Source organism: Lepisosteus platostomus, chromosome 3, assembly GCF_059453375.1.
Source record: "Lepisosteus platostomus isolate fLepPlt1 chromosome 3, fLepPlt1.hap1, whole genome shotgun sequence".
Taxonomy (NCBI): domain Eukaryota; kingdom Metazoa; phylum Chordata; class Actinopteri; order Semionotiformes; family Lepisosteidae; genus Lepisosteus; species Lepisosteus platostomus.
In genome coordinates, this window is record NC_142613.1 from 6,825,058 (window position 1) to 6,852,029 (window position 26,972).

Below are 26,972 nucleotides of genomic sequence, written 5' to 3' on the forward strand. Positions count from 1 at the left end.
TTTTAGCTTGGACTATTAATAAATTCATTTTGTCTCAATAATTCAACCCTACAGCTCTCTGGGGAAAAGTCACTTGATCACAATTGATAAGCACCCACAGTGTAAAGAGATACAAAGGAAACTTCCTGGTAGGAAGGAAACTGATCACACAAAAGCGGCCCAAGATTTCTGGTTCTCAAAGAGCAAATACCATTTTATGTAAAGTTCTTCGCAGGGTAAGTGAATGGTCATCTAGTCAAGTGTAGCACTATACCAAGTACTTTACAATGTAGTGAGAGAAAGGTTTTATTTAGGTACTGAAAATGTAAAAGGTTTGTGGTGCATGCACTTTTAAAACCTCCTTTTCCATCTTCAATCCCTCTAAACAAGAAAGAACAATGATACAAAGAGAAGAGTAGAGATGGGAATCCCTTTCCCTCTGCTTGGGAATGCTCAAAAGTGCATTTTACAAGTATCTGGTGAACATCATTTTACGACATTAATGCAGGTTTGCAATGTCAAAATTTGCCAGTGAAGTACATACCTTTACCACCCACCTGATCAATAGATATGATGCTACTTTTCTTCAAGCTTTGTGCCTAAGCTGATGTTTAAGTAAATAATGCTTATTAAAGGATGTTCACAATTGAGTAATTGTAATTAAGTAACTGAATTTTATTCTGAAAGCCATTTGGAGTGTGCTTACATTGCACTTTATCTGGGAATGAAGTCAATCGCTTTTGGTCTGCAAGGATTCTGTAGTCCCAACCCTCCAAATTATTTTGACTTGGCATGTTTAAAGTCAGCATTTCTTTAAAATGCTATGTTCAATATACTTCTCTAATTATCCTAGTTAAGAACTAATGAATTTTCAAAGGAAAAGGGCTTTGAAAATGCTCTTTGTAATCCTGGATCTGCGTTATTGCAAAACATCCAAGTCTGACAAAGCCACAGCCTGATGGATCTCGCATGACTCCAACCCAGAATAAAGCCAGTGTACAGCATACTGTACGTGCTGTCAATTTGACATTTCTCAAATCATTTAAAACTACCACCTTTTCAGAAACCACCCATCATGCTTTTTAGTGTATATTTATAAAGGCTGTAAAAAACAGTACAAGTTACACTATAAAACAGGTTAATTGTAACAGGTAAATTGTTCACCTTTTTGGAAAAGGAATAGCTTGTAATGTTTTGAAACTAGTCTTTGGCATTTCAGAAATTCCCTTTGTCATTTTCACTATATCCTTACAGGAGAAGACTGAAAGACCAGTAACACATACCAGGACAAGACTGAAACACATCAGAACAGTTACAAAAGAGAAGTGGAGGCCATCTGGTCTATTTAACCTGTTCAGTAGACAGGAACTTACTGATCCTAGAATGTCATCCAGCCGGAGTGTCTGTATCAAAACGTGGCTCATTAGCTTGCATAAGACTTCCACAATCTTTTGTATTAAGTGCCTCCTGCTCTCCATGTTAAATGTACTTCGACATCACCACTGCTCACATTATATTGATCAAGTAACCAAGTGGTTTTAAAACCAGAATGAGCAGAGATGGCATTATGCCAGCTTGCAAACCTGGATGTCAAAGTCATAACCTTCTTAAAGCATTCTCTCAGCCAACTTCAAAATGCACACTATCCACAAATGTAAGCAGATCACATAAAAAGTAAATAACCATCACAAAAGGCTATGCACATTTAGATGTTGGATACTGGTCATCACAGATGAAAAGCAGGGCAAGGCTATAGCATTTCAGTTTATCAGCTGTTCCTTCGGAGATGAAGCTATAAATTTCCAAAATAAATCCTTGCATCTCAACTCACCCAAGAAATACAGGATTGTTTTTGTTATGGATTACTTTAATCTGAGTCTGAAGAAAAAAACAGCTTCTGAAGTACACAAATACATTTGAACATGAGTGCCATTTAAAATGCATTGGGCTTGGTTGTGACCGCAATGTTTCCACAGGACTCCACACCAGATTCCAGGCCTCTGCAGCACAATCGGTCTTCATTACCTACCCAGATCTGCAGTACTAATCCTCATCATTTCTGCTGCACTTCACATTGCAGGAGCAAAATAACAGTTCCTTGTGTTACGGCAGCTAAAATCAAATGGCTTATTTCACAGGGAATACGGCAACATTTTCTGCTACAGATCACTTGCCTTCACCTACAACCACAAATTTAAGAGCTGCTTCAGATCTGGGGCTCCTTGGGTTGTGGTCGGTTAACCGCACCAGGAACGCGGCAGATGCACATAATGGAAACACACATACTGACCCCCCAAAAAAAGTTATAGCTTGCTGTGAATACTAATCAAAAATGTCACACCAACTTGAAGAGGAGGAACTGCTCAGTGCAGCTGGACGCAAAGCAGAGGAATGGTGTTTCAGCAGATCACCGAGGTAGGATCAGTTGTGGTGGAGATCCAAAGACTAAAAGTGGCAGAAACCCCAGAGTTGGTACAGAAACATGAAAGAGTCTGACCACCACAACCACAAATGGTTACAAATGAAACGGGCGTGCAAACGTCAAACCACGACCATTGCACAAGTTTCTTTCGAAAGAGCAAACATGTAGAATGTTGGTTTTCATCCTTCATATTAACACTGTATTGCAAACTTCGAGAGCGACAACAGAAAGATTTATAGAACGGATCCTGGAATACAAAAAATCCTAAACCCTATACCAGCTGGTATAGATATGTAAAAGCCAAGTGTGAAGGGAAAAGGGGACCTGTAAAGAGAAACATACTTGCTAATAACCAAAGGTTAACATACCACTAGAAACCAGCAAAAAGACAACATTGTGGATGTCAAATAAAAAACACCTTCTTTACTCCAGAGTAGCTCCTGTATTTTCATTCCTGTGCGTACAATGCTTAAAACAATGGGTGGTTATAAAAAAATTAAAATGGTAAGAAAACTTAGAAACAAACCAAAAAACAGGACTACATGCAAAAACTTGGTGCCGTGACCAACTCATGCAGTTATTACCAATGCATCTACTGCCACCTGTTTAACTAGACAGGATGTCTCCTTTAATTTTCCCCAAGTATCAGTAATGACAAGTATAATAGTAGAATAATAAGCATAATCGAGTGAACAAAAACAAAAGTCTTCATGATGTTCAAGAAAAAAAAATGTACGTAACAGTCTCACTCCCCAAGACCGGATCAATTTTGCATCTAAAAAAAACCAACAGCATTCTTCTGTGCAGATGTATGTCATAACCCTGCAGAAAAGTTTACCCTCTCTACTTCTACCCCTTTTCTCTAAAGCAAACCATGGAAGGCAATCAGAGGTGTGTCCGTGTTCCTCAGTCTTCTCTAACAAAAGGCTCTCGCTTGGTGTTTAAACAAGCAGTCTTCATGGTACTTTTGCAGAAGTAGGCTCCCAAGCCATTCAGGATATGGCCGGGGCTGTAGCCAGTGTTCCAATGAGAGACAGGGCAACATTCCTGTGTTCCAGCAATCTGGAATGCGCTGCAGTATTCCCAGATCCCTCTCTGCCATGTGATCCCATCCCAATCTGCCACACTCTCATGAACGGCTGCGATCCTCCTGGTTCCCAACAAGCATTTTGCTGTACAGCTTCTGTTGTTCCTCCTTGAAAGTCTCTTTAACCTTCCCCCGCTTCAGTCCTCCATCCCTGCAGCAGGAGAGACACAGGCACACATCAGAGCACTGTCACGGCCCCTCAGTCTCACTTCAAACACCGACCGATGTGATCTAAACCCCAGCAGAATACCTCTCGTCTTGACTCATGTAGACATCTCTGGCTTCAAGTAGAAAGTGTTTCACATGCAAGAATATTTGCTTTTAGTTTTTCAAATTGCAAAAAATATTTGGAGTCCTACTGTACATTCAAAACAGTTGAGCGGTTCAATACCCACAATGCATCATAGTATTTTAAAATTGGATCTTTAGTTTAATCAGCCTTGGAGTGATGAAATTAGCATGCAAGCAGTGGGAGAAAATCAGTAAGCCGGAGTGAGAGACTGGGAGGGACAAGGTGAAAGACTGAATAGGGAGTGATTGTGTTGGCCAAAGTGGATGAAGGTATGAGGTGGATTAGGAAAGGAAGAGTTTGTGAGGAGAGGCTTACAAGATAGGGAATGGGGAAGAGAAAGAGTGAGTAAAAATGATCATGCGTTAGTTTCTCTTGCACACGGACGCTTGTGCATGAGTGTTCTCACCACAGCAGGTCCACTAGCCCCCCCTTCCTGGCGATAGCTGCCTTCACTCGGTTCGCGAACTGCACCGCATCTTCTCCTTCCTGTGCAACAGAGGAACACACTACTATCACCAAGAGGCAGGAGCTCAGACGGCCACCATTAAACACATGTAGCACCACTGACTTCTAGCACTCCTCAAAAGGGCAGTTTCGCTACAAACACGGTGGCGTAGGGCAGGTCTCTTCATAAGACCCATCAAAACCTCTTTGTTCCCCTGCTCTTCAGCATCAGTCCTGCTTTCTCTCCCTCACACATCTGATCTCTCTTTCTGCTGAAAACACTGTACTCCACTGGATCTCAACTTTTTTTTTGCTAACACAATGTAAAGTTTAAATAAAACATAAGCAATCATCCCACTTCTTTTTCCCCTCCCAATCTGGACTGGAGATTCCTAAATCCGACTCGGAGCAGTATCCCATCTCGGAGAGCCCACTCTGCATGCACTCGCATACACAACTGCCGGAAATGAGAGAACGAGCCTGTGCCTGCCATCCTACAAACTCTTCACAGCAGTATATGCACATGGCTACCACCTGCGGTCTGATTCCATTAGAAGAAAAGGTTTAAATATTCAATATTAAGAGAATGTTGAAGTCACAAATATAAGAATGCATACATGTGCCCAGCTTTGACATGTCATTTGGAAAACAAAAAGTAAGGTGAATGTGAAGAGACAAGCAAAGGCAACTGTTGTCACAAAATACCCTGAGGTACTGTGTAAAGAGTCTTGCATAATACTAATATAACTCCCCACATTTCCCTGCCTTGCTGTGCATTTCTAACACTGGTTGCTTATCTAATATCCCATGACACATTAAGCAAAAACATGAGCTAGCAGCATGCATATAAGGACTGTACTGAGGTAAGAAAGACTTCAAGAGAAAAAAATGGATTAGGGAGATAGCATTGAGTGAGACTTTACTAAATATGGGATAATTATATCCCTCACTTTGATCTCTCATAAAACAAATATCCTGGCAGCTGTCACCACTGCTAGACTTAGGTCATCAGTTTCATTTTCACAGGCTGTTATGGAAACATACTGTATCAAAGGGCAAATGCTCCTCTTACAACTAGTACAGGCATGATCACATTGCCCCTCCAGTGTTTTGACATTTCAGGAAGAATGTAAATCTGTTTTCCACATTAAAAGGGCTACACATGGTTGCCGCAAAAAGCTTGCCAAATCTGTGAGTAAGTTGTTTCGGAGCCCTTGAGTCAGTCACTATCGTTTTGTTTACCAGGCTCACAGGCTCTTCGGTTATAGAATATCACAATATACCACAGCAGTACTGAAAAGACCATGTGCTTGTAAGCAATTAGGTCTTTTAAAGCCTGAACTACACATCTGGAACTTATCATCGTTATGTAATTTTAACCTTAGAGGACTGAGGCTCTGAGCTCTTTGCCTGCTGGTTCATCCTCTTTGTCACAATCAGACTTCACTACAGCTGCACATATACAGTACTGAGCTATTCATGCCAAGGCTTATGGGCATTACGCACCTAGAAGTCCAAAATCGTTATCCGAGTAGTTCCAAATGTTAAAGTGGATTTAGTTAAAATAATCCTAAAAATATTTCCATCCACCTTATTATACCTTATGCTAGTATTTATGTAAGGCTGTGTATTAAATAACTAAACTATACAACTCGCGCATCTGTATTTCAGTGATGTTGCCTACATAAACACCTTAACTGAAGTTTTACAAAAGTTGAAAACAACAAAAAAAAAACTACTGCAGTACACAATACGAGGAAATACCAAATGTGCCATAAGAGATGTCAAAAGTTCTTTCTCTCTTCAACCAGTGCAATAAAGCCCCACCCATAAGCACTGGGGCACAAAAACTGCTTGGAACTCATACAGTACATGCTCCTCTGCACAGAGATGTGTACGATATGAAGAAAAGGCAGAATATAAGAGATCGAAAACTACAAAGCACAACAAAATCGTGCTCTAAGCACACTGCCCGCTGACAGTGTATAACGAATGTTACAGTATGTGTCAGGAGGGCCACCAGGCAAGGTTGTAAAGGGCTAGATCTTGATCTCTATATTGAGCTCTAAACACCAGAAAACAAGGACATTTATAAAACATGAGGAGGCTATTTTAACTCACCCCATGATTCATTGCTTAAGATCCTAGTCTCCCCCTGTGACCTTCACAATGGAAAGAACTGATTTGGAAATGTGCAGGATACCATTTGCATCACCCATACTAACCAACAGGAAAAACAAACCATTTGCATTCAAATGCAAATCCTCAATCCCACCAAGCTGATTTCCATGAGAGATGCACCTCACAGACCATTTCAGGTGGCTCATGCCCCCCCCCCCACAAGCCTTTAATCCTCGTGTACATTTCAAATGAGACACTGGATGAACAAGTATAATGGAAACAAAATCCGTGTTGTAATGGGAAGATACTATTAATCTGCTCAGTCAAGTGGGGATTAAATAAAGCATGTCAATCTGTTGATGAGAAACAGTAGAGATTTTTTAATTTAAGTGTTATGGACACTTTTCCATCACTTTTATGGAGTACGAGGGGGCAAGCATTTACCTAAACGAACAATTTTCAAATACCTCTTTTAAATAAACCTCTAACAAATAAATACCATCTGCAGCAGATGTGCCCTCAGTTAAGCAGAGACAAACGCTGCTTCCAGCAGGGCTGTAGTACCTGGATGTTTACAGATCATAGTAAAGAACTGCCTTGCTTATGATGACAATTTAGCACTTTAGTAGGTCTTAAGCAGCATTCAAGGGAACTGGCCTTGGAGAATTTCTGCTGAGCTGACATGAATGACAAAACAGACCAAATATTTACATAATGAATTCGAGTAGATGACTTTTCCACATCTGAGCTCATTAAATGTTCCCTATAAAAATCATAGGAGTGCTACTCATGTTGGCCATCTCGATCTAAAACCCAAAACGATTGCAGACTTTTAGTCCAGCAGGCACAGTATTGAGGAAAAATATGGTAAACCCCACATTTAATGTACAATTATGGGAATAATTTCATACTGTGATGACCAGATTTTAATAACCAAAAGGGTATTCAATGTTTTTATGAGATGGAATAGTATATGAAGTAGAAAAAATAAGAATCAGGGATAAGTAGACCCCTAGATTCCATAGCTCAGTTAAGGATAATTTGAATCAGGCTCCAATGAAATGATAGGGTAAGTAACCAAGGACTGTAGTTGGCAGCCATGTCCTATTTAATAGTCAGGAACTTTGTGGTTTTAGTTTTCCCCATACAGGTTAGGTGAAACATGTCATGCAACGATCAAAGATATTTCAGACTTAGAAAAAGTAACTGATGCTCATCTGTAAAGAGAAGGCAACCAAACCATTTCTAAACATTTGAAGCTCCATCAATCCACTGTTAGACAAGTGGAAAAGAAATGGAAAATAGACAGGAAGCCTGGAAGAAACCACTGCTCTCTTAACAGAACACTGCCACATGTCTCAAATACTGCAAAGAACACCTGGAGGATCCACAGGAATAATGGAAGAATGTTTTCTGGACAGACAAGTTGAGCTTTGAAAGTGAACTTGAAAAACAAAACACTTTCCATTAGAAGAACCACATCAACCACATCCTGACCAAGCATTGTGGTGGTGGTTTAGGGCTGCTTTACTGCGTCAGAACCCAGAAGGCTTGCCATCACTGAAGGACCCATGAATTTGACTTTGCATCAGCAAAATCTGGAGGAGACTGGTGCTGCTTCAGCTCAAACATAGCCTGACAAACATGCAGCAAGGCAATGATTCTAAACATATAAGCAGATCCACAACATAGTGACTGAAGAGAAGTTTTGAATTCTGGATTGGATCCAAACTGCATTGAAATGTTAAGGCAGGACCTACAGTTTTTCATGCAAGGAACGCTTCAAATATCACTGACTTCTTAGCTCCAGAGAGAGGTTATTCAGGGCCCAGGTTTGCACCAGATAGTGACCCAGCTGGACAGCCATCCTCACCTCTCTCATCATTGGTGGCAGGTACCAGACACTGCAGACAATGGCCCAGCTGCTCATCATCCTCAGGAGGTAGTTGACCATCCCATACTTGCTGCTGTTCCAGAAAGCATCTCCAAAGCGAGGGTCATACTGAAACATAGGGACAAGTCTGCCATGAGGATGGAGCAAAACAAAATCCTATGCTCAGGGCACAGAGGAGTTCCAAACTCCCTCCCCCTTATAAACCACTGAGGATGTGCCCTTAACTGTTGACAGTAGTGACTGCCATCACAATGCCACTTGACATGCACAAGTGCTGCCTTCTAGCTTCAGCTGGGCATTTAATTAGTTTTGTCTGGAAACTGGTCCATACCTGGGAGGCTTTTGGCCTTCCTATTGAAATGACCAGCTCTGAGTTTACCTTTTTTGTTCTGAGTGCACATTTTTGTTCTGCTGAAGACTAGTAAAAGATCACATTTCCACCAAAGGGATTTTAAGAAAATTAACAGAATATTAATGCAAAGGAAAAATTGTGACGCAGTTAATCAACTGTCTGATTTTTAATAGAACAGGTAATGGACAACTAACAGCTCTCCAGTTTAATTACCTAGAAGCTATATCTGTTAAAGCCCTTATCTGCATCTTCTGCTTAAAGGTGGCAAAAAGGAAACCTTGTTTTACCTTGTTACAAAACTTGAAATGCCATTAAATGTAGCCAAAACAGTGGGAAATTGAAAAATGATATATATATAATATATTCTGCTGGTGGTTAATTACCTGCCATTACAAAGGGCAAGTATGACAAGAAATTCATGTCCAGTGTAAAACAACCCCAAGGAGAAGCAGATGGGGTGTCTATTTCAGGAGGAAAAACTACTGATCTTTTTCATGCTGTCTTATTTTTAAAATGGAACAAATGCTGAAGAAACTGCCTACCTTTATGGCCACTGGGTACACTGTTGTGCCAATCTCAAAACTACCTTTTTTAAACATCATCACAGAGGTGTTGTTTATGCAAGTGCCTAGGCAAAAAAACAGAGGTTTCAAAAAAAAAAAACACATGGCAGATAAACTTTTCAGAACGGCCAAACTGGCTTATTTGTTTCATATTTTATCATATAGTTTGACTATCATGCATTGATTTGACTCACCTTCTGGGAATATCAGAATGGGCAGTTTACTTTTATCCTCCACGTGATCACTGAGCCTGTGGGACAGGGATTGCAACACTGAATCAAGAAAGACTGGGCACCTTTCCGACTAGTGGCATGATGAAGAATACCAGCCCTAGCCAAAAAGATCCATCTGGGATAATGGCATCCTCACTATTAAATATATCATTAATACTATTTTTACAGATCAAAGCTACATCTCACAAGAGTTAAAGGTGGCAGTCATTATACAAGTTAAACAGTTATCTCCATATCTCAGTCTTTGCAATAAGGGATAAAAGAAATCAACTATGAAATATATGGTTGTTACCCAATCCCCTGAAATTTTAAAGTAGTAGTACAAAGGTCATTTGAATTTATATTTTGTCATTTATAAAAAAAACTGAAGAATCATTTTCTCAACTGAAAACTTGCAAAGCATCAAGACCATGAAAACACCTTTAACAGGTACAGTATATTGTAAGACCTGCAGAAGGTAAACACGCTGCTAGGTTAATAGTTTTAACTAATCAGTACTACCGTAGAACTCCAAGAGATTCTCTAAAATAAGATGTACCTTTTAGCCACAAGGTGGCGATCTTTGACTTCTGACCGCTCAAACCAGATATGTGGGCAGGCCTTCACCATGGACCTCTGAATTATTCCCATGAGCCCTCCATGGACCTGCCCAACCTGCAACAACACAGACTGACCTTCCAGCACTGGGCAAAAGTAACAGACACTTGCCACAGTCAATTATACGGGAAGCGGACATTGAAATTCGTTACCCTAACAGTTCTAGGAAATCACAAAACCTCAGTGCTCTGCGGCTGAAGCCGCTTATAACTGATAAATATATTCCCGGTGATATCATCCAAGGCAATTAGTGCTCTTTTTGACAATATCTAATAGCTCTGGTGGGTTTTTCCATTCAAATGTCCATTAGCATATCAAAATGCAGAGTGGAAACACAAATAGAAACTTTTAATGCTAGTAGGACCAATTTCAAAGCCTTTTGCTGAAATGGAGAAAAAAAACATTCTGCAAGCTTTCCAAAAGTTTCTATTTCAATAAAGAAAACTGAATTTCCCTTTACTGTACTTGTAATCACACTTTCTCCATCTTTTAATATTTTTGAACAGAGAATCCAGAAATAACAATGGGGAAAGTTTTAAAGTGGTGAGCAAACTAGCCTTAGTTTTTTTTTTATTTTTTTGTATGTCACATAAATGACATTATTAAATAAGTTTTATTGTAACAATCCTGTTATATTTCAAAGGTTTTAGGGGTTTTGAGGGAGCTGGAGATCCAAGGAATAATATTTAACCAAAACCCACAATCTTGAAGGTCATTCAATCTGAAAAGCTCTTTCGGCATTTAATGAAAACAGCTGAATGGATTTGTTTTTATTTCTAAATCCTTCATTTGTGATTTTTAGGGTCTCATGTTTAGATGATTCTTTTCTTCCCTGATCATGGGTGTCGCAATCCACCCTGAGCAAGTGTCTTACCATGGCATAGCAGCCGTCGCTGGCCAGAATGATGACATCAATGGGGGAGGTGTGGTTCGCCACACAAATGCCTCCGTTCTTTGGCTTGTTCTCACTGCAATGCAAGAAGGAAGAAAAAAGTTAGTAACGCAGCAGTTGGCCGCCTCTTCAAAGCAGCTCTTGTATATCCTTAACGGCTCAATCCATCACTCCATTCTCATTCCTAACGGTGCACTGATTAGCTCTAAGAACCTTCCTGAATGAGAGCATTCCATTGGTTCTGCAATAATCGAGACAGCACAAAAGCCAATTTAAAGACATTCTAAAAAAAAAAAAAAAGAGTGGTGTTCAGTACTGCTTCACAGCACTGCGGCCCTGGGTTCAGTTCCTGGGGTGCTCTTTGCATGGAGTTTGTATGTTCTCCCCACAGTCGTGTGTTTCCTCTGAGTGCTCCAATTTCCTCCCAGTCCAAAGATATCCTGGAACGTTAAATGGCTTCTGTAAAAACTGGACCTTGCGTGTGCACATATGCCTCGAGATGGACTGGCGTCCCATCCACAGTGTGTCCTGCCATGTGCCTGCTGCTTGCTGGGATAGGCTCTAGCTCCCCCACAGCCATGGACTAGATTAAGCATTTGGAAAAAGGAGGACCGATAAAACTCCCAAGAACAGCAAGACTCAACACTTGTTAGCATAAACTGCTGATTTAAATGTTTCTACCCATCAGCACTTGGAGTAAATCTACAGAGCATCTACTCAGCATCAGTTCTGTGCATGTTTTTTTTTACTAAATTGTGCCCATTAGGTGGCACTCAAAACTGCACCAACAACGACACCTGAAACATAGATCCCCAGCAGAAGTCAGGCAATGAAAACACAGGCTTTAAATGTCATTTAGCAAAAAACGAGAAACTACAACAAGATTGAACAACTCAGCCTAAAACTTGTAAAGGAGTTAAAAATTGACGCCTTTTACTATTGCACAGAGGTCCAGATTTATGAGACAAGGTTAAACTGTACCTTGTGACATGCTACTTGTCCCTCATTGAAGGAAAATGCATGTTGCGCAGTTGACCAACTTGCATTTTCACTATTTACGATAGGAGAAGCTCTCCTGAGACATTTGTCCTGAAGTCCAACAGGCCACTGAAACTCATGGCTCGATTGGCAGAGAAAGGCCCTGGATTGTATTACACCCTACTGACTGATGGCTTAATTTCACAATGCCAAGCTGCTGTACACAGTGATTGATATCCCTATTACACAAGTGATTTTAAAATCAATTTGAAATGCAGAAAAAGTACGTTTCGAGCACATAGCAGCTGCACTGTGTATCACATCCAGCAATAAAATTACAGCATAAAATGGACATGAACTGGCTAATAAAAAAAAACATCCTTGTGTAATAACTCTAAAAGAGATCCTTCTGTAGCCATTAACCAAACCCTTAAGGATTAGAAGCACTAGTTCAAGTCCCCCTGTTGTTTCTGAACCTTTTAACTGTTTTATACAACTTTTAAGTATTGTTTGTTTTTGCTTGGTATCTGTTTTTTATTACTACACATTCTGATCGAGCTCAGACAGCAAGGGCGTCTAGCTCCTGACCGGAAGGTCCAGGGTTCAATCCCAGGTAGGGGCAAGTGATGGATCTTGCTCCAATTCCTTCCTAACTACTCCCAGGTTCACTCAGCCTGCTTTCCAAATGAGTACCAGGGGTTAATCCCTCCAGGGGTAATAGGCCGGCCAGAGCATGATGCTGACCACATCACCTCCCCCTCCCATGTCGGACGGTCAAGGAAAATGGTGGCCCTTGCCCCCCCATGAGCCTTTATGGCCTGAAAAGGGGACCTTACCTTCCTACACATTCTGATCCCTGCAATGACATTTCAAGAACAACGCAACAAAAAACAATAACGTAGGCACAAAATCTTTTAACTCCATCTTGGACTTAAAAGGAGAGGACAGTGACATTCCTTTCTGAATAAGGACTGAAACACCCAAAAGTAAAAGGTAATTACATGAATTTAACCCTGATACCCTTAAACCAAATCAATTAGACCTTTACAGAACAGCCCATGCGAAATCACCTGACGCTAGCTCTGAGCTACTGTTGGCAGGCGTCTCCATTCCACCCTGAACATTGTGATCCTGATCTTGGATATTAATACAGTGCTGACAGGCCTCCATGGTCACTGGAGGCCCTCTGAACATCACACTTCCCTTTTTATATCAGTGCACTGGGATCAGATCTCCAGAGATGTACCATACACCCACACAGTGCAAACAAACACTCTTCTTGTTCCTGGTGCACTCTGCATAACATGGCAGATCAATGCCAATTCAAGCTTACTGCAATTGTTTTTTTTTTCCTGGAAAAAAAAGATATCTTGCCAAGACCTTGCTATCCAGGCATTATTTCCTATTTTCCTTCTTTTTATTAAAAAAACAACACTTTCAATCATTCAGCCGTCAGTGTCAAAAGTTCAGAAAATTCCCCTAGCATCAAAAGAAAATCACTTATAACAGCAGCACACTTGCAAAATAATTGGGGACAAATGATTTTGTAGAAAACGGTCTAACAATTTAACACAAACGAATTAATTATAGTTGTTGCTAGAGGCAATACAGGCCTTACATCCGTGATGCATCCTTAGCACTAGGTTGGGCTTACTGTCTTGTGGAATTATTTCCTACTTCTGTGCGCTGGTTTCTGAGTCCTAGATGCCAATACTAATAATTTACTATATATTATATATTAAGTTACAGATGTCCAGCACAAGACAGCCATGCTGGGAATATGGACACTGGTTCACTAGAAAGGTTTTCAGAGGTTTAGTGTTTCCCTGCTAAGAACAACACCCCCAGAGAAACACCAAAATCCCAAATTTGGTCATTTGGATATTAAGTGCATAACACCTGCACTGGAAGCTGCAGAGCCATGTAGGGCTTCAGCCAACACAAGTGCGCATGCAAACAGAATGGAATGTATGAATATTGCTAAGAAAATCGAACGTTCATGTCCAAATGAACAAACACCTGCTACACCTATACTGCATTATGAACCAGTTTGACAGGTTACACTGGGAGACTGCACCGAGGGCAGGGGGGTTAGGAGTGCCAGCTGAACTCTGAGCAACATGCTCTGTACACAGCAGGCTGAGAACCACATGACAGGCTTCAAATAACTGTGGAAATAAAACCACACTGCTCATCCAAACACAGAGCACATGGCCTACTCTGGGTAGCTGCCAGGACAAATGATTAACGGCTTTAACAAAGTAGACCGCAAAACCAGGAAAGCAAACAATGCTAAGGAACGGGCAAGGTCAATATCTGGAAACAAGATGGAGAGATCCAACAGGAGCTCAGATCAGCGCTCTGCTGTTACTCTACATCTTAAGGCAGTACTGCGAAGGTGGTAGAACACACCACCTTCGTTTCATGACATAAAAAAATGTTTGCAAAATCATTTTGCGTGAAAACACCCAAACTATAACAGTTCAGCACTTCTCAGATTTGGCTTCATCACGCGGATAAAATTCAGCTGATGACCAACACTTTAAAGCATTTTGCGATAGCTTCTGTAGTTGCAATGTGTGCACCTTGCAATAAATCTGCACACAACCTTAGCTGTGCGCTCTACTGTGTTAGCTCCTTTTGGGATCTTTTCAGTAGTACTCTTTGTAGGAGAAGCAAAACGGTAACTTTCACAATATGAAAAAGCAGCAGTTCTGCAGTTTTCAGTTATTAAGCAGAACAAGTCATCCAAATACTAGATTATAACTCAGAAGACAGAATAAGAAAAATGTGAAACATTAAAATGTATAAAAGGAATATAAAAATGACACCTTAAAAGCATAACCATGCCAATTAAGTTGACACAAAGTGTACAATACTCTTTTTTACCTGTCGTGGTAGGTGATTATCGCCGTCAGGGCTCGCACACAGATCCGATAGCACATCAGATGCACTTTTTGACTAAGGAAGTTTTTCATCCTGATAAGGAAAAGGTGAACAAAACAGCTTAATACTAAAGACCTCAAAACTCTCATAGGAAGTAAATTTTTCAATAGAATCTAGACATTTTCCTGCCTAAATAACTATAATCAACGTAAGCAGTTCTCCATCAAAACTGTATTTTCATGGTGCTTTAGAGAAGATTTAGTAGAAAAGAGAACATGTCAGTGAGTGAACTACTGAATCAAACAATGTCGCTTATAGCAATAAACTCATTTAGATGGAGCTAGAAAGCTGGCTTGTCTATGCTGGGAAATGGAGCTGTCTTTGCAGGAGTAGAGCAAGAAATTTCAATTCCTTGGTTGACTGACGTACCTTCTGTTGGGTAAAAAGCCTACCATGGTCGTCCCAACCACCAAGAGACCCACTCCAGTGAAAGCAAGAGTTACTCTGTAAAACAAAAAATCAAGACGACTCAAATGCAGATTTTGCTGCTTGACCACAGAACCAGTTCTCTGTGAATTAGGGGAGCCCACCTAGTATTTTAGTTTTCAAAAACTTTTAGAAATTGCTTGCATGCCTATAACATGGATCAACTACCTGCGACACTTGGCCTGGTTGTTGATCTGTCTTTATCATCTTACTGAGTCACTTGAATTTCTAGACCGAGCACCTCATGTCTGTGGATGTCAGTTCAATGTAATTGTATGACATGCCTTTAAAACAAGAATAAAAGATTCAACCACAGACACTTACAGACCATGGCTGGAAATCCTGAGAGAGGACACAAAAACTTCAGACTGGGATTGGTTAGATTATATTGTGCATCCACAACACCCTCCCTACCCCAACTACCTGCAGGGCACAGCAGGGTTGATGTTCATGTGAGCAACACCACCTACTGTGTCTTGTAATATGACAATAACAGACCAATTTAAAGGTATCCAAAACAGAGCAAGAAGCAGCTCTGAAGGTTTAGTCTAATACAGGATTCTCCAACCCTAAACCTTAAAAACACAATCAAGTCATATACCCTGGTGGTTCCCAAACTTGGTTCTGACAGGCTGCTGTCTCTTCTGGTTTTCATTCCCACTATGCATATACCCTTGCCAATGATCAAGTTGATCATTTCCAACAATGTCTGAACTGAGAACATGTGCCATCTCTTGAACTTGCCAATTAAGTTACTTAAAATTACTCCCTTATTCCTGGCAAGAGATCCCTTAGCAGGCAATCGGTTCATATATTGCTGGTAAAGAGGGAAATTTCAAAGAATCAGAAACTCCCACAAGGAGTTATCACTGCAGAATTTTGACCAACTCCTTCAGCATTTATATACAAATTAACAGGAGCAAAATAATTAATGTGCTTGATGTTTTAAAAATAAGTGGACTGGAAGGGCAGCCAGGCAAATAGCCCTGCTTTAGAAAATCTTTTGTTAAAACTTTGAGAAAGGGTTAAACTGGTTTAAAGAATTCAACCGATAATGGAGAGGGAAGGAGGGAATGCAAGTCATGTGTCCTTCAATCACCAGAGCTGACAATCCCCACAGTTGCTTCCCTCCAAGCAAAACACTAATCCTGCCCCTCAGCCGGGAATGTGATCGTTCCTCCCAGCTGAAGAGACACCGAGCCAGAACTCAACACCCTGCTATTTTGAGCTTCACCAACGGGTTCAGTGAGGGCAAAGGCCCTGTTAAGAACATCTAGCAAAAAAAAGCAGGAGAATCACCAAGCAGATATTTGGTTCTTGTCATTAGTATGTAACAGTGAAGGCAAACTACAACTTTACTTTGGTTTATTTCACCTGTTTGTGGAACAATAAGTTTATTTAAAATGCCAATTATTTTTATTTTACTCCTGATTTTGTTGGAAACACTAGTTATAAATGACCTCCTCTTTACCACTACAGTCTCTCTTCCTGAAGGGGAAGCTGAGGATCTATGCATTCGCTCCACTGACAACCCTACCCAACCAATTCATTTATCATTTAACATACTGCAAGCTCCACAGCAGGCAGACTTACCAATGACATCACTGCAAGCTCACACTATTCTACTGAGTCCCCAGAGCCTCTGCTGCATATTAACCCAGGAAAACCATATCAGGTAGTTTGTGGCAAAATGACAGCCAAGGTTCAAACCAGTGACAAACAGACTACAGGACACAACCTAATCCAAGCAAGTGCCTTTGTTGGCTGAGCAATACGGAAAACCATCTCTTCTTACTGTATTTCTAAATGAAAGCTTATAAGCATCTAAAATTCAGTGGACAATACACGGTTTACAATACATTCAGTTAAGGGGTTAATGGGGCCACTGGATAGTTTATAGTAATAGCAATTAAAAAATACAAACTGCATCAGAGTTAGAATAGAAATGTGGGATATTCTTATATTTTTGGAGTACGGGAAACTGCTTTTACTTCATGGAAACGGGTGTTAAGCTAAAATATGCTATACATCCGAATATGACAGATGTTAAACGACGCACAACCTTTTGATAGAAAGGGGAACATGCTGGACACTGTAGTACAAGCAGTCCCTGACACATCAGGTGACGTATAACAAAACTACAAACTCTCCTCCATTTCCCCATAAGAACAATGTACATATGCAGAGTTTGTCAGCATAAGAGCATAAACTCTGCCCATGTTACTTAAAGCTTAAGCTTTTCCCCATAAGAATTAACAGGGCAGGGATAGGGACCATAAGGTAGATGGAGTGTTTGTTTTACTTGAAGCTACAAATAATAGGACCCACTGATCTGTGTTAATTCCAAGGAATGTTACTAAATAATGAAACTTAGTGAGATGACTTAGAAAAGGGAATATTTATAAGGAAAAATGTAATTGTTTGGTAGGATGGTGACTTAACTGTGTGGTGCCAAGAACTCAACTTTAATATTGAGGCACAATGATTCACAATCTAAGACACAAGCAATAGAAATGTCTACAAGAGGAACTGTGTATGCTAGATTTTGCTCTTTACACATTTTTCTTCATTTTCAGAACAAAATAATCCATGAAATACCTACCTTGCTGGCTTTTGAAGCCATGCAAAACAAAGTAGGTGCAAGGTCCTTTTACACAGAGTTCCTCAACTCATCAATGACATAAGTGCAAAAGAACATACTGCAGCAGGGCAACTTATAACAGGGACTGCCTGTATACATACTGATCATTACGAAAATTACACACAGGGAAAATGTTTTAAACTCATCCAGCCCTGCCAGGCTATGTGTGCTAACCCTCCAGATCTGTCCTGGCTAAACATTAATGTTTTGGTGGGCCAGGCGCCAGCTGGTCCCTCTGCCACAGCTTGGTTATCTAGCAAGGTTATCAATAACTTCCCCAAAACATAGCACTAGCGCTCCAGTGCAAACATACTCTAGCGCAATCTCAGCAGCAATTACAGTTTCGACAATTAGACGTTTTTAACAATTCTTTGTATGTGGGCGAATCGATTTGGTGCAGCAACACCAAGATGCCCCATGCGGTCATCAGAAGGCTATCTGACCAGTGCAGCACAAGTTCATTCCCATCTGAAATCAAATAACTGATTAATGTGATTACAAGGAACCAAAACCAAAAAGCAACAAGTACAATTCATAGCTTTTCAAAGCAAAACTGCTTAAGCACGGCTGCAGTGAAAGGACATTTAATCTGAAGATTACTGACGGGTCATCTGACAAGTATACATGAACTCCTGTTTGATGTTACTTTGGTGACTTCCATACAGTAGGCTCTACTCCGTGTAGCTCAGTCCGAACGGTTCTGCGCTGTCTATCGCGACCTTGACGCAGGAGCTGCAGCTCGGCGAAACAGCTGGACTCACCGGAGCGGCAGCAGGAAGCCGTATCGGATCAGGACGCCCAGCCCCCAGAGCACCGTGAGCCGCAGGCTGATGTGCTGGAAGTTGTAGTTGCTGCGGGTCAGCAGGTTCCAGGACTCCAGCTCCTCTGCGGAGAAGCGCTTGGTCACCTCATCGTCCATGATGGTCTCCACTCCCTTGCGGCAGAAGTAGAAGATGTCGGACATCTCGAACTCGGGCGTTCCCAGGTCCTTGTTGCTTCCGCTGCGGCGGATCTCCTTGATCTCTTCCTCCAGGGAGGTGGGCTCCTTGGCAATGATGCCTGGCAACAACCAGAAGAGATCAAGGATCCAATTAGCTGGGAAGATCCTTCGTTAACTTCATTTTTAAATGCAACTACCTACTGTTTTGCTGCCACAAAAAAAAAAGTCTTGTTTTTACAGATTCCATTATGTAACTTCACAAAAGCGATCAACACGTGAACAGATCAATGTAATAAAGTCAATATTATGAAACAGCAGTTCAAGCAATCAACTCCAATAGACATCATAAATTTTACTCAAACTCTCAATAGATGCAATGGCAAAGCTCATTGCTCAAAACAATTTGGCATGTTTTAAACCTTTATAGAGGGGAAAAAAAAAGCACTACACTTGTTCCGACTATCGACAGTGGTCAAATGATACAATATATTGATAATGCCTCACCTCCTAGATATCTGCTCACCGGGCAGTTTCTTCTTACAACTGAAACAACTACTTCTCTGCCTCCCTGATACCAACTAGCTGAATTTGATGGCTTAGATTCAGCAAGGATACAATTAGATCTCGGATGACAGCTATGAAGAAACTGGAAGGTAAAGGTCTCGGCCACTCCTTGTATAGCTCACAGCTACATCTCAGCACCAAAGAGAGCTATGGTCACCTAGTCACCATGGGTCAAACCCACACAGGCTTGCCCATCTTAACCATCCACACACATCCTACATTCGACCCAGGCTTACCATTTGTATAAGGCTTGTACAGATGGTGATTCTTCTCTTTAGCGCCTCTTTCTATTCTCAGCGTGGCCCACTGGAAAGAAGCAAGCACATGTTATGCAAAGGGGAAAAAAAAAGGATTTGAGATATCAAATATTTGAAAGCAACAAACTGTAGGCTACATTCAGACATTATTGCTTTTTCCTTTGTGCCATATTGTTGTGTTCATTATTTCTTTAATGTTCTTCCGATTTTTCTTGGCACAAACTGTGATGAAACAATGCATTTTGTATTTTTGTAAATTGTGCTGTAACTGCTAAATCTTGATGCTGGACACACTTGTTTATGCTTGAATAAAGATAAAGATTGGGCATATAGATAATGCCCAATGCAGAGCAGTCCCATCCATCTCAGATTGCACAAGTCATAAGCTCTTGTGTAAAACTATAGTGATGGAGGAACTCTTACACGTTACACTCATCTCAATACAAACTTACTAAAAAGTTAAGCAGAAGCACTTTATATTAATCATCTTGTAAGAGCTATGAATTCTTAAAACCTGCAATATAATATAGAATCCATCATTTCCTCAGGACTGCATTGCAAGAAAGCTCCACTCCTAAAAAAGGAGTAAAAGCACTTCTGAATGTCACAATCTACAAAGCAGACCTCCACGCAATCTCTTTATCAACAATGGCAGGAAGGAGTTCCTACCTCCTCTACCATGCATTATCACGAAAGACACTGATGACATTTGCTTTTTCTTTAAGGAACAGAAAGAATTGGAATAATCAGAATATAATTAATCTCCCCCCCACACACAATATGATCTAGAGCTCATTTCATCTGCAAGACCACTGGCACTTCTAAAGAAAATAGTTCTGCTGTAGTGTTCTACTAGTTTAGGCAACATCTGTGCCTCAACGTTTTTAGCTGGGTGTTAACAAAAGGGATGCTGCATTTGTAGACCTCTACATGTAGAATAGAGGATCCTTAGAACTTCACTTTGTTGACAGGAGGTCCCGTAGAAGAAAAAGCTATTTGGCAGACACCCCTCTACAACACTGATTAAAGCTGCATAGAGCGACACACACCGATCAGAAAAATTCAACATTGGTTTTGAATGTTAATCATTCAGGGCAAGGCGTGCGACAAGACCAGTTTAGACAGCACATAACCACAGAGGTTTCTTTCAGGCAGACACAAGCAGAACTTTTTTTTTCCCCTTTGCCACATGGCAACATCCCAATTTGCTCTGGTGATCCTGTAGCTGGCTTCACATGGGCGGCCGCCGATCCCAGCAGTGATCTCACCAAGATACTTGTTTTGCGCACCAGTGGGAAAAACAAGGAGGCGGAATAACAAAACAGCAGAACTAAATTGCTAACAGCAGTAAACAAGGAGGCAGATTTGCAAGGCTGAAAAAAAGTGTCTTGTATTACTCCACTTTGCAGTACGCACAAATTATAGCAATATACTATGCATTTCATTTTCATTTACAATGTCACCTGTTGTGCACAAACTCCTGCAGCATGTAAACAAAATCCACTATTTTATTATGCGATGAAGCCCACCACTGACTTCATTACATTACCCAATATAATATGATAGCTAAATCCCACTGGAAAAGGGCCTTCATAACAGGACTACATCTCTACTACACCACAGATCTCAATCTCCTCTCTCCAAACTTTACCATCCAGCTGAGAATCTAGAGGAATGGTGTCCCTCTACCAGAGCCCCCCCAGGACGAGAAGTTTCACAAGTCAGTAATAGAAGTACTACTCCCACAGGAAACCACAACTTGTTTCTCCATTTTACGAACACAACAAGTACACCAATTAGATCCAGGATTTGGCAGGATCCAACACTACTTGAGTTCGGCCACTAAACCGATAGACTAAGGAGAGAATTCAGCTTTTGTTCAGTTTCACCAATTCCTCACAAAAACTAATGTAAAGTTAACCAGGAGGACTTTCAGAGAGCTGGCTTTTTCACCTGGCATCAGAAAATGTTTTAACTAAACCAACTACATATGGTGGTGGTTCTTTTCTTTTACCTTTTCAGACAGACTTGAAAATCAAAGTTCATTTGCCTATTTAGAAGCTTGATCAGGGTTATTGATTCCAATGGTCTGGTCTCAAATGCACCAAGCATTACTATGCAAGTAAAGGGTCCAATCCTGTCCTCCTCTCATTTCATAATATCCAACTTGGATGTTAAAAAAAATCTCTATTTTAGCTGGGCTGGAGAGCTAAAAAGTACACAGAACAGGATATAAACCACTTCATAGAACAAAGCCGACCTGATTGGAGAGCTAAAATCATTAGAGTCATATCATTAGCGTTAAAAGTGTAAATGACAAATGCAGGTCCTATTTTCCTTGTTTGCTTTCACATTTTAATGTTGCATTTACAAAAATTTTCCTGTCATTTAATTTTGCAACCATTCCCAGATGCAGAGAAGTACTGGCACAGTTTATCACAAATTGGTCGCACAACAAACACTAACAGGTAGCAGCTGTTGGGAAGAGCAAATATTCAGCAAATTTTGAAGTGCATTTTAATATAATTGGATACTTAAACATGGGTGTGTAATACTTCTGTTTGCACCTGTACACATGCAAACACAGATGCGTCTATAGAGCAACAGTCAAGGGAAGACAACAGCAGCATATTTTAGGATCACTTTCACACAGATACTACAGGGCTTTATTTTTATTATTTGCAGTAAACAGTCCAGACAACTGCTCAATAAGCAACAACATTTATTTTAACAAAACAGTCCTGCAGAATCTTTATTTATAATTTGTTTTAGAAGAGCCCCATCAGAGAATGCAGGGTCTCCGCACACACACCTGCTGAAATGCTGACTCTGGATAGACTGAATAATGCATTATCTTAACAACCCAATTAGCAGCCCACACCTGACTCCAATGTGAAAAGGCTATCCCAGCCAATTTCTGTATAAATGCATTGCTGCGTTGTTCATTTTGGCAGGGACATGAACACATTTTTCCTTACTTATTGACATCTTTTCTACAGTCGTCTTTAAGTGTCTTTATCGCAGAATGAATGGGGCTGTTAGTTTCTCCGAGCTTATCAGGTGGATAAGAAAGCCCTATCTTCAGCAGCACACTTTCAAAGCAACTGAAAGATAAATTGTACCAGTGCACTGCTCAAGACAGGTTACAAAGTTCCGTTTTACTGTGAACGCTGAGGGACAGCATAATAAGACAAACCATTCTTCCATATGTTTTACAAAACCCTCACAGCATGTGGTCGTAGCTCAAAAGGTTTTAAAACTCAGGTTGGTACAAGCAATCACAGAACACCAGAAGGGCTCTAAACACCTTCCGAGGAGGAAGAGCATCTTACCTCAAAGACCTTCAGCAGGGTCTTCATGTAGAGCCTGCGGATGCCAAAGGAGACTCCGAAGATGGCGGGCACGATGATGAAAACCAGCAGCAGCGTGAACCACACAGTGAAAGAGATGCCAAGCAGCATGCACACCAGGTTGTCGAAGGGGAAGTAGAACCAGCCCATGTTGGCGTTGCTTGGGAGGAAGAGGAGGGATCTCGCCTCCCCACAGAAAATGGGGGAGAAAAAAAAAAAAGACTTCTTGCTTCGAGAGGTGAGCCCAGCCCTAGTGTTGCTCAAACCCTCTACCTCTTCAGTCTCCTCAGCCTGCACTGCAACAAGAGCTTCATCAAGAAGTCTGAAGAACTTATCTGCTTGTTCAAAAGTACAGCAGCCAGTCCCCCATTTAGACCTGCCCACCCAGCCACCCTCCCACGAATACCAGACAAGAAATACAGTGGCAGCCTCAAGGCAGTCCTTACTTTAAGAGAAAAACCTTCCCAAGGACACTGTCATGACTTTGTCTTCCTACCACAATAGACCAAATGAGCCGGGTTAGCTGTTCAGCATTGCTTCACTCTGAACAGCACATGTAGCTGCTTATGAAACACGACCTCAAATAACATCTGTTTTGGAGCAAATCCATAAGAGCTTAGCAAAGAGAAACTGCACAGAACAAGAGCAGCAGGACAAGAAACAGGTAGAAAAATGGTCTGGATAGAGGTCTACAGGACTTCAGAGGTAAGATGTTTGCTTTGAATGCCAAGAAAGCGAACGCTTATTAAAAGAACTTGATTTCAATCTAACAAGGTGGTTTCTCGAGTTCTTCTTAAGATTATCGAGAAGTCTGCTCCATCCGTGACTGCAGAGACAGTTTATTTCAGTCTTTCCGCAGGGGAAGATGAAAGCAGTTTCATCCTCACAAATTGCATCAACTCCAGACAGAACCAGCAAAGCCTGAAGAAGCAAGAGAACAAAAGGCAAAATTAGTCACAGGCAAAACAGAATCCCCTTACTCACACACAACACAAGTACAAGAAATATCCAAGTAATAAAAAGGGAGCCCAAGTACTCAATCACTCCCCTTCAGGCATTTTCAAGGGGACATCCTGCAGGGGGTTTCCCATTTCTTACTAATTGATGCTTTTATCCAAAGCAACTTAACATTTGCACCCATTTACATAGCTGGTTATTTACATTGGAACAATTCAGTTGCAGTACCTTCCTCAAGGGTACAACAGCAGTGTCTCACCTAGGATCTGAACTCACAACCTTCCATTTACAAGACCGGAAACCTAGCCACTACTCCAAAATGGTGCCTTATAAAGGGCGCTTCAAATATCCCAAGTGCCCTTGCCAGAACTCCACTATAAATTATTCTTTAGGGCACAAACACCACACACTTCCCAGCTTCGGCTTAGTGTGCAAGCATGCTGTGGTGCTTCTGGGAAGTGATGGAAATTGATACCACAATATGGGATCAGAAATATCTGTAAACTGATCAGGAGGAGGAACACAGCCCAGCCGCACTCCATGTGAAGAAGCACATAGCAAACAGGACTCAAACTGTAGAACAGCCTTTTGCATTGTTCATGGTGTGCTTAGTGAAGGCACAGTTTTATCAAAGTTCTTTCTAACAAGTTTGTTTGCTCTGTCAATAGTTCTTGTGACTGAATACTTCTGTGACCACTTTACAAAAAAAAAAGTCAATAGTATTGAACAGAAGTCCCTGCAACACATGATGTCAAATCCAGGTAAACACTCACCCAGAATGCTCTTTACAAACTATGGCAACTACAGTATAAAGCCGCATAAAATCATATAGAATAAATTGCATGTTTGCAAAACTTAGGATCAAAGCAAATGGTTCTCACCACTGAGGGTGTTAGCCAAGCAAAGTGCTGTTTTATCTAGTCTAAAACCAAGAATTAAATGGTACTCCATATGGAACACATTGCTCATGCTGTCAATCTAACATTTGCTAAACGTACAAGTTGTACAAAAAGACTATCAATTGAGTTGAATCACTATCACTTTTCGCCGATTACTGGGCCCTGTGCAGCACTTGTACGGATGTGCTCACAGAAACGATCCTGTTCACTGCAGCTGTGAATGAATGCCTACACCCTCAAAGGAAAAAAAAGAGTTCTAAACACTGCAGCAGATCATAAGGATGGTAAAAGATACTTCAACCAAAACATAACCTCCAGGACAACCTCTTACAATATCTTATTTTTACAGGGACAGACCACAGAATGTCTGCAGTCCTAGAGGACTCCAGAGTTCCTTATTACCTAGTCAAACTAATTATTTGCTGTATTGGACCAATTTAACCTCTCAGAGGGATCAGGCTATTGAAATGGCCGGCACAAGCTGCTGGAAATTAACTTATGAAAGACACTTTGGTGCATTCCTTGCTCAAAATAACACTCAGTAGGAACCTCGCTCTTTTTCAAGCAAATCACGCAAAAAGAAAACAAACCAAACTGCTTTTAACCACACTTCACGCCACGGAAAAACTTGATCTTAAAACGCACAAAGTTAAATAGCAACTAGACTATTATAACCAACTTGTACAACATGGAGTATCTGGGGACAGAGGCAAGCACACTAAGTACCGATCAACTCCAGACAATAAACTACTTTGTACTGCTTGATTCAACAACAATCCATGGGTCTGGGACTTTATCATTCACACAGGTCTGTAGTCACAGCCATTAGCCGATTAGGATGTTTTGGTCAAGTGGTGAGATCTCTCCACTACTGTCAGTTTCTCTCGACTCTCGGGTACCATTAAATAATAAACATGTTGAAGAGATCAAAGAGAGACAAGAAAATGGAAGTTCAGCTTTTTGAGGAAGAGTTGATAACTAAGTAGTTCCTTGCTCAATTCAAATGTAATGCTTGTTGTATTGCCGGTAGTTTAATGGCAATTCAGTGTGTTTTTAAGCATTCCAGTAGATCGGAGAGTGAAAGCACTGATGACTGTGAAGAATCGTTCGAATAATTTGCCAAAGTAATGTCAATTAAAACGCATTCTTAGTATGGGACAAAACCTGTTACATGGCAAAGGATTCTAGCCTTGTATTTACATTTATGTAATTAATTTCAGCGACAGGGAAAACAAAAAAAATGGTAAGTTATCAAAAATGATGATTTTTAAAGAATGGCTGTCTGGGATTACTCCCACAAAAAAATGCGAAGAATCTCTCGATTTTCAAAATGCGACGTTCATACCAAACGGGTCCCTGCAACCGCTAATCTGGACAGCTGTAATGCATTTTTGTATTTATCCGGATATTACAAACGACAACAGTTTGGCAGCTGGTATATCACTGCGTGTTTTTCAAGAAAATGAGCGTTACTCACAGTTCACATCTCGGTTCACGCATTTACGACCGGGTAAGTGGCCCAGGAATCCCGCACGCTGACACAATAAACATGAAATTGCCCACTGTTCTGACTTGATTGTTGTCGGGACGTAAACAATTAAGATTTAAACCGTGAGCTTTAACTCTCAGACGCGGTTGTTTCTCCTGCAGTATATCATGTGTCCACCTGAATCGTGATTTTACACGAATGACACATCATGCTTGAGCCACAATAAGATGCCTGAACACTCCGGCTACACGCTGTTTAATACACTTTCTCACACTAAAAGGCAGAAACAGCTCAGGTAAAACATCTCAATATTCCTGTTGAGGAAGCAAAAAACAACCCGATACCATATGATGACAGGTTTCCGCTTATTTCTGTTGGTATTTTTAGACACTGATAAATACCATACTATTTAGGTGCCCGTCCGATTAGGACACCGTCGCATACTGGAAATAAAATAACTGCTCGGTTGATTGTAACGGTATTTTCCAACAACTTACCCATTTTTCTGCGTTGTTAGTGTTTTTTTTTTACCCCCGTCGGCAGCGTGCCCTCCTTTTGTGCTTGATGACAAGGCCTCCCTCGCGCTACAGTGTAATCCCACAGCCCCGGCCCATGAGCGCGCTGCGGGTGCGCAAGAAATAACGAGGCG

General features: G+C 40.9%; 1 protein-coding gene across 1 annotated transcript; it reads right to left on the reverse strand.

Annotated features, from left to right (window-relative positions):
* Positions 1 to 1,825: 1,825 nt before the first annotated feature.
* Positions 1,826 to 26,971, reverse strand: gpat4 (glycerol-3-phosphate acyltransferase 4). Its single transcript, XM_088624148.1, has 13 exons — positions 26,821 to 26,971; positions 22,961 to 23,899; positions 19,608 to 19,677; positions 18,629 to 18,926; positions 15,170 to 15,244; positions 14,744 to 14,833; positions 10,859 to 10,952; positions 9,926 to 10,041; positions 9,349 to 9,404; positions 9,134 to 9,219; positions 8,219 to 8,347; positions 4,187 to 4,266; positions 1,826 to 3,639 (listed from the first exon to the last, which is right to left on the reverse strand). Exons 2-13 carry the CDS (start codon positions 23,126 to 23,128, stop codon positions 3,531 to 3,533), a joined length of 1,371 nt encoding a protein of 456 aa, XP_088480274.1. The 5' UTR covers positions 23,129 to 23,899; positions 26,821 to 26,971; the 3' UTR covers positions 1,826 to 3,530.
* Between the last annotated feature and the right edge of the window lies 1 nt (position 26,972).

Coding starts and splice junctions, on each gene's coding strand:
- gpat4 (XM_088624148.1), bottom strand. CDS start 23,128: ATGGGCTGGTTCTACTTCCCCTTCGACAACCTGGTGTGCATGCTGCTT. Junction 15,245..18,628: donor GGCTTCCTGCTGCCGCTCCG/GTGAGTCCAGCT, acceptor TTTGTTTTACAG/AGTAACTCTTGCTTTCACTG. Junction 3,640..4,186: donor GGGCTAGTGGACCTGCTGTG/GTGAGAACACTC, acceptor CTCCTGCTGCAG/GGATGGAGGACTGAAGCGGG.